The sequence below is a fragment of the Chelonia mydas genome, chromosome 2 (assembly GCF_015237465.2).
Source record: "Chelonia mydas isolate rCheMyd1 chromosome 2, rCheMyd1.pri.v2, whole genome shotgun sequence".
NCBI classification, from domain to species: Eukaryota; Metazoa; Chordata; order Testudines; family Cheloniidae; genus Chelonia; species Chelonia mydas.
In genome coordinates, this window is record NC_057850.1 from 229,072,535 (window position 1) to 229,081,267 (window position 8,733).

The 8,733-nt window shown below is 42.3% G+C and overlaps 1 protein-coding gene across 15 annotated transcripts in view; it reads right to left on the reverse strand.

Annotated features, from left to right (window-relative positions):
• ABI1 (abl interactor 1) overlaps nt 1-7,703 on the reverse strand; it is a 129,249-nt gene extending 121,546 nt beyond the window's left edge. For 3 of the 15 annotated variants that reach the window (XM_007058492.4, XM_043541365.1, XM_037890873.2), the window contains exon 1: nt 7,274-7,511. In XM_007058492.4, coding sequence (XP_007058554.1) covers nt 7,274-7,390 — 117 coding nt within the window. In that variant the 5' untranslated portion in view covers nt 7,391-7,511. Of the gene's footprint in view, nt 1-4,045; nt 4,241-7,273 lie in introns of all 15 variants that reach the window. The other 12 variants (XM_007058487.4, XM_037890875.2, XM_037890874.2 and 9 more) reach the window with 9 other exon arrangements.
• Between the last annotated feature and the right edge of the window lie 1,030 nt (nt 7,704-8,733).

Consider the following 8,733-nt stretch of genomic DNA (forward strand, 5'->3'; position numbering starts at 1 on the left):
AACCCCAGTAACAAATGAGTCCAATTCACTTTGCTTTGCCTGGTAATAGTAGAGAATTATTAGGTGGAGAAGCACAGACATAACCCTTACTGAAGTGGTAATGGGACAGTACCAGAAGAGAAGTGGAAATCTTGCCACCCCACTTCAAATAATTTAGAAGACCAAGTATAAAAATTTCAAGTTTGTGACAACGGGTCCATGATCTGAACCAGTCCTCCTTAAAGAAAGAAAGGAAAAAAAAAAAACACAAAATGATCATGCTATATTTAGAGAAGTGGTTCCTGTGCATGCAAAATAACCACTTAAATATTTAATAAGAAACTACACTATAGCCATATTGCTCATGTTCACTTTAGAGCTGTATGTACATATTCAACTGTGTTTTGCAAAAACAGACTCATTGACACAAGAGGAGTCATTAAATCTGGTAGGCCAATAATCCATATTTTAAAAATCACCAAATATGTGATTTACAAGACACATTATAGTAGTCTAGGTTATTTAATACTTGGGCAAGGAATTTGTCCTATGTTTCCCATCCCTTCTAAAAAGATCTTTTGTACACAGTATAACATGCATTTTTTTAAAAAATGTATGCACTTCAACTTAAGCCACATGAAGGATTCCTGGAGTTGTGTCTTGGACATTGCACCTTGTTCTGAGACTCCCAAGTCTTTTGTAATATATGTGCTGAATAGTTAGGTGTAATGGAAAGTGGACTGATTTGTTTTCTCTTACTGTAACACATTGAGAGTCTATAATAAATAAATTTACTTTACCCCTTTAACCGTTTTTGAAAACATGAATATATATCTATGAACTCAACAAAAATAGTTCAGAAGTTCTCTCAGAAAGTACAAGATTTGTATTAATGATTTTTTAAAAGTTTCCCTTTAAAACAGGTAATTTCCTGTATCAAAACTTCTAAGTGAACTTCATTGTACTGAAATAAGCTGCGCCATGTTCCACCATTCTTTCAAGCAAAGCGAGTCGGGTGTGAGATCAATCACCCACATCAAAAGGAGAGAACATAAATACAAGAACAAGAGTTAGATGACTTTAGGAAGAAAGTACCTTCTGCGGGTCTCTTTTTTGTTAAATAACTGTGGAACACACATCCTACCAAAAGGATAGGACATTTGATCTGTACAGCTATTTTTTCCATGTAACATGCATTTTTTTCCCCAGCAGGAAGGAAACCTCCAATTTCCTCCAATAGGGTGAATTCCAAAGGTCAATCTAAAAAACTCTACCCTTGTTTCTGCCTTTCTTCATGATTAGCTGACTGTTGAGCTATTCTGGAACTATGATTTCCACATACCACACTTGAAGTTACAGCAGGAAATAACACATCCAAAAAGGCACATTTAAGCAATTCAGCACATACTTCTCAGAATCTCATGTTCATTATTTATGCAATTGACTTTCAAAAGCTAGAGAGTCCATTCACAAAAATAAAAAATGATCCCAGCATTAAAGAGCTCAGGATAATCATTTACAAGAATCACATGGTATTTCAAGCCATTAGTTTATAGGCTCTGAATGTGATCTTAAAATCACATTTGATTTAATTATTAGATGTTCCCACAGCAGTCTAACAAAAAAGCACTGAAGTAAACAATGCAGCCGTCTACGCTTAACCAGACCATGAGATAAGTACTATCCCACCGTCTTGATTTAAATTGTCAGTGTTTACAATCAGTATTTTATAGACCCATTACAGAAGGAAACTCACTACATTAGTTCTCGTACTGCAATCAACTGCAGCAACTCAAAGGAAGATGTCAACACTGAAGACCATGGTTTCCTATATTATTTCTATTTTTCATTGCCACACCCAATAAGCAAGTTATTGCAGATATGTTCACTAAAGCTAAACAATGAAGCCCATTCAGACTAGAAACTGTGAGATACATCTATGTTAAGTTAGTATTTTTAATTGGGAAGTTAGATAGTAGTTTTAGTTCTGACCGAGTACTTTTTAACTCTGTATATTATCATTTCTATGGTGTGTTGCCAAAGAAGGATTTCACCACAATCACAATCCCCAAATTGCTATGTAACACCACCAATATCTTTGCAGTTTAATTGCAGTCATGCAGGATTATGGGAAAGGGAAAAGAATCAAAAACTGACGCTTGTATTTTAATGTATGCCTTCACTGCAAAAAAAAAAGTGTTCTTAACTCAGATTAAAATAGTATCGAAGACATGGCAACAATGTTTAACTCTGGTTAACAGCCAAATTAAAACCTATAGGGGATCCTGGAGTTGAACTCGAGTTGCTAACCCTAGTTGCTGTGGTTTTACTGTTAAATTGGATTAAATTAAGCACACACTTTTTTTTTGAAAGGGTGAGGGTTATGGTTGGTTTTTCGTGAGGGGGGGGGGCGGGGTTGTTTTTTTGCTATGCAATGAAGGCAAACCCTTTAGGGTTGCCAGGCGTCCAGTTTTCGACCGGAAAGCCCTGTTGAAAAGGGACTCTGGCACCGCCAGTCAGCGGCGCAGTGGTGCTAAGGCAGGTTCCCTGCCTGCCCTGGCTCTGCATGGCTCCTGGAAGCAGCGGCACATCCCTGTGGCCCCTAGGCACAGCAGCGGCCAGGGAGTCTCTGTGCATTACCCCCACCAAGAGTGCCAACTCTGCAGCTCCTATTGGCCAGGAACTATGGCCAATGGGAGCTGCAGGGGCCATAACTCTGTCTAGAAGCCAGAGGGACATACCAGCCACTTCCAGGAACCACCTGAGGTAAGCACTGCCCGGAGCCTGCACCTGGACCCCCGCCCCCCGAACCTCCTCCCACACCAAAACTCTCCCCAAGAGCCTGCACCTCCTCAAGCACTCCAAACCCCTCAGCCCCAGCCCAGAGCCCCCTCCTGTACCCCAAGCCCCTCATCCCCAGTCCCACCCAGAGCCTGCACCCCCAGATGGAGCCCTCACTCCTCCTGCCCCCCATCCCCCTGCCCCAGCCCAGTGAAAGTGAGTGAGGGTGGGGGAGAGCAAGCAACAGAGGGAGGAGGAATGGAGTGAGGCCTCAGAGAAGGGGTGGGACAGGAGTGTTTGGCAACCCTAACTTGGGACTTACCAAGGAGTGCCAAATCCTTTTCCTTCATTCATATCATACAGTACATCATCACTGTAAAGCATACTTATTCACAAGCAAAATGTCCCCTTTTCTAATTTGCTATCTGTCATAAGACTAATGTTGGAATTTGTTTTGTTCACTTTAATACATATGCCAACATAACATTAAGAGGCAAATTAGGCAATTAACAACAACAAGATTTGATCCCCAAGCATCTGTTTGTATTAAGATAGCTCCTTTCACAAGGAGAGGCAAGACATCACATAGCCAATTGAAGAATTAAAACCTCATCTTTAAAATTACTGTAAACCATTTATTAGCTTGCCACGTCTTCTAGATCAGTGGTTCTCAATGAGGGGCATGTCAACTCATCTAGATATTTGCCCAGTTTTACAACAGGCTACATGAAAAGCACTAGCTAAGTCAGTACAAACTAAAATTTCATACAATGATTTGTTTATACTGCTCTATATAGTAGATCAGTTTCTCTCAACCTGAAGGTCATGATTTATTTTATAATTCTATGGTAAAAATGAGAAAGTAAGTAATTGTTCAGTAATAGTATGCAGTGACACTTTTGTCTTTTTATGTCTATTTTGTAAGCTTGTAGTTTTTAAGTGAGGTGAAACTTGGAGTACGCAAGACAAAGCCTTCTGAAAGGGGTACAGTACTCTGGAAAGGTTGAGAACCACGGTTCTAGATCAGATACTACATTTCTAGCTGTTTCCAAATCACTAACACCTCCAAGCATAACTAGAAGTTCAAGATAAATTTTAGATCTAGTTATAAATTAAAACCAGTAATGTAACAGTTATTTATATATGGTTTCCTACTAATCAAATCTTTAAAATCCCCCAACATTTATAAGAGGTAGTTGATGCTACTTCTACATTCAGTCTCTTTCCCCCCCCCAACAGTCATCACACTAAAATTTCCTTTTAGTATTTTGAATCTTCTCCTAACCTCATTGGCTCCTTTCAGTGCCTTCTCACAGCATTCTTCTTCCTTCCTATCAGATAACCAGCATATACACGGCCTGGTGGACTAGATACATTACGCTCTGGATTTCTGCTTTGTTGTTGTTTGTTTCACTGCACATGGTAACCAGTAGCCGTTTCTCAGTTCCTTATAGCATTGACATCCAAAGATTAGCATCAGCTGTTGAGGGCAAAGTAGGAAGGAGAGAAAGGGAGGGGACTAGAAATTAAGCCTAATTTTTCCAGATTTAGACATACAGGCATTTTTAAATTCACATACAATTTCAAAAGACTTTTCAGAGGAAATAAATCAGTAATCTTATAAAAGGTTACATTCTTGCCACAGTGAAGGAACACCGCAAGATATCAAATTGAGAACTTCCATCAAAAAGAGCATTTGCAACAACACGTGTGTGCGTTGGTCAAAAAGGCTGTCAGACATACTGTTCAAAATGCGGAGGAGGTGGCAAGAGAGAATAACACCTTCTGCACTAGGCAGCACAATGCTGTTCTCATTAAAAAAAGAGATACTAGTAGTCATGGTTCTATTAGAAATCTCCAAGAGCCTGGTTTGAATCAGTTAAACATACATAAAGCCAAATTATAAAGCATCTCATTTTTGAAGTGTTTTAAACACTGCACTTAGAGCATCTCAAGATGAGAGAACTATACACTGACTACCTTTTCCTGGCGATATCCAGGGCAGTTGGGAGGAATACCTATCTAGTCCTAAAAATACTGACTGTCAATTCAATGGTGCTTAATACAAACACCACATGTTTTGTTTTGATTTGATTACTCCCTATTCTCACAACCCTACATTGCCTTGGGTGTCACATCCACTAAGCCTGTGGTAGCCCCCCTTCCTCCCAACATTGATACTACTGTTCCAGCAGACTGATTGTAATAATATCTACGCTAGTCTAACTGTAAATTAGATGGTTTTACACAACCGCTGGAAAAACTTTTGCACTAACAATCAGATGAGTATCATCTCATTTACCACTTTTAATGAATTGGGCTAAACCTACACAGAATACAAACAAGGTATGAAATCCACAAAACTACTACTTAACTCCTGTTTATTCACCTTAGTATATACTGCTTCCTTTTAACAGAGATATACACAGCTGTATGCGACAAACTGTAAAATATACAGATTCTGCATACGGCCGACCTTGATTCTTAAGGTGATTCTTGGTTAGATGGATTTCAAATGACGGATGAGGATATGTCTCTTAAAAAAATAAGTTTTGGTTTCTTTTTTTTTTTAAAAAAACAGTAAGGTTTAAGACTATTTGAAAGCAACATGTAATGCCAGAAAGATTCTCCACAACTCTTCTGAAATAGAGGGAAAAAAAATCAACAGGTCAAGACATGTGCTGCAATTACCACACTAGTGTGTTTGTCATATTTCCCATGAGTAAACCCAAATGCAACCTCGCCTCTTTGAAGCATTTATATAACCAGCTTTCTTTGGGTGGAGCAAGTAACTGAAGAATAAAAACAGTTTAACCCTTATTGCCTCACATTGTGAAAAGGATATAAATCATTCCCAAAATAAACTCTGATTTGCTACTTCAATTTTAATTCTAATATCAACAGCATTGCCTCACATTTTGAAAAAGAGTAATTTCACAAAGAGACATTGAGGGATATTTAAAGTTTGGTAAAACCACCAAATTACTGTTCCACTTGCACAAATAAAACAGTCTGACAGTTTCAGACAAATGCTAAATATTAAGACATTTAAAAAGACATTAAGTATAGGTTACAGATAGTCCTAGCCATTGGTATATTATAGTCAATAGGTTTATTTACATTATAAAGGAGGAGTCAAAATTAGAATGCATAATTTTTAATGGTCTTTTCTTAAAGTTTTTCCATTAGCTAATTTGGGCATCTGGGAGAGCTCTGTGTCCACTTCAATTCAGCTATATGCACAAAATTATATTCAGATTTATATAGATATTACTATGAAATTACCTTTAAAAGTCAAAATAAAAATATACTTAAAGTAACCACACACACAAAAAGTTAAAAAAAAAGAGGTTAGGAAACACTGAACAATCTAGAGAAGAATCCTCCTAATTAACTAAAAGCAAAAATTGGGGATTAGTCCTGCTTTGAGCAGGGGATTGGACTAGATGGCCTCCTGAGGTCCCTTCCAACCCTGATATTCTAGGATTCTGTGAAAGATACAACCCAATTCACATGTCTTGTATCTTGCAGCAAGAGACACCCAGTTTAAAAATATTGCTATGGATGTCTGAATTATGAAGCAAGCAGCCCTGCCCTCTCAGAAGGAGAAATTGCCATGCTGAAATACCACATCATGCTTTCACATTACTGTCGATTTACGTGCAAACTGTTCATTTTAACAATTCAGGATCGCCAGTGCAGCATGCCAGGAATGTAATTCATTTAGTCTTAGTAAGAATTAGACGCCAAATATTAAACAATCAGTTTCCACTTGGATTGTTATATGTTGTGTTTGTGGGGGGGTGTCCCGCCTCCCTCCCCCAACATACAAATATAATTCTGCATTTGTCATTTGTATTTCAACACTACCCAGAATTCAGCATTTGCCAACCTCACTCTTAATCCTTTCTGAAATTCACCTCTTTACACACCTAACAGGGAGGGAAAACACACCCCGAAAAGGTAAAAAGGGTGATGCATATGTCTATTTCAAGTGACCTACGAAGCCAGCACTTCCAGGACTTCAGGGATATTTAAAAAAAAATGGTTGGTTTGATTCTTTAAAATGTCACTAGCAACTACAAAGCCAAATTGCGGGGTGTGGGGGTGGGGTTTGAGGAATTCGGTCTGAAACAGGCACACAGGCAGATTTACAAGCCCTCCATAAGGAGGCATGTACCATCTACCCTCTCCCCCAGCCCGGAGAGATCTGGGCGCTGGGAGTCACAATACAAGAGACACACCCTCTGGGCTGAGCTGACAGACTAGTCACCCCCCCTACCCCGACACAGGCGGGGGTGGGGGAGAGGAAAATAAGAGGCGTGGGGCTAGAAAGTTGAAAGGCGAAGGGAAGGGAAGGGGGGAGGAGGAGGTATCCGGGCGCTTCAGCGGAGGCGGCAGCCGGGCGACACAGGGTCTCGGAGGCTCCCCCGGCTGTTGCAACCTTCGCTGCCCACTTCCTGCACCCGCCGCCCGTGCGGCCCCCCGCTCGCCCGGCCCGCGGCGCTCTCACCTGGATGTAGTTGCTCTCGCAGTAGTCGGCCACCCGGGTGAGGTTCTGGTAGCTCTCGAGCAGAGCCCGCTTGCCTGAAGGGATTTCCTCCTCTAGCAGCATCTGCAGCTCTGCCATTTTCCGCCCCTCCGCATCGCTTCCGCGGGCGTTAGAGAGGCGACGGCGGCGGCGAGCCCGCACAGCCCGCCTGGTATTGTGGGATTCCTCCTCGCCTCGCTTTCGTGAGACCGCCGCGCTTTCCCCGCCCCCCCGCGGCGTGCCCGTCGCACTGCACGCTGGGAGTTGTAGTCTGCTGGCCTCTCCCCGCCGCCCCCGCGGCAATGGAGTTCCTGGATCGGGCATGCGCCAGGCGAAGCTGTGCGGGTGGAGGCGCGGGGGGGGTTCCCCCTCACGGCCGGGCCGTGGCTGACAGACTGAGCCCTGTGAGCGGTCAGACACACAGTTTCTCACCAGGGGGAGAGCTGCCAGCCCCGCTCGTTTCCACCGGCTTTGGTTCAAAGCCTGGCAGGGGTGGGCACGCTGCAACAATGGGAAATGAAAACAGCAGCGAGCGAGCTCCTCAGTGTCTGGTCGAGATCCGCTCTGCGTTACAGCAGGGGGCGAGACAAGGGCCACTGCTGAGGCGGACAGTCAGATATTGAAACACCTTCTTCCCCCCGACCCGAATCCACCTCGCCTTCCCCGCCTCACTAGATTATCCAAGCAGACCTTTTTCAACAGCTGCTTTACTTTCACTTCATGCTGATTGCCCTCTCTGCTGCAGGGAACTTCAAACAGTTCAGAGGGCCCTTCGGTCTCCAGGCCCCTTCAGAGCCACGGGCTTCTCTGTAGAAACTGCTAGCAAAGATGCCAATTAGTGACAATCGTGATGATAATAATACTCAGAATGAATACAGTGCTTTTCAGCAGTAGATCTCAAGGCACTGTACTGAAGTTGTGTAGGATTGAGCTTCTTGCCTGAGGAGGCTGTGAAGGCTAGGACTATAACAGGGTTTAAAAGAGAACTGGATAAATTCATGGAGGTTAAGTCCATTAATGGCTATTAGCCAGAAGGGTTAAGCAATGGTGTCCCTAGCCTCTGTTTGTCAGAGGGTGGAGATGGATGGCAGGAGAGAGATCACTTGATCATTATCTGTTGGGTTCACTCCCTCTGGGGCACCTGGCATTGGCCACTATCGGTAGACAGGATACTGGGCTGGATGGATCTTTGATCTGACCCAGTACGGCTGTTCTTATGTTCTTAGTACTCTGTTGGGATTCAAGTACACTGAACCAGCAAACAAACACAAAGATTGCCTGACTAATAGTAATAACAATGACTAAAATCAGCATTCATATGGTTCTTTTTCTAAGTAGCATTTAAAATATTAAACAGAGGTGAACACATTATTTTTGCCCCTCTTTTAGCCCATGCGGTTAGCCAATATCTGAGGCCTTGATGCTGGGTTATTCCTCTTAGG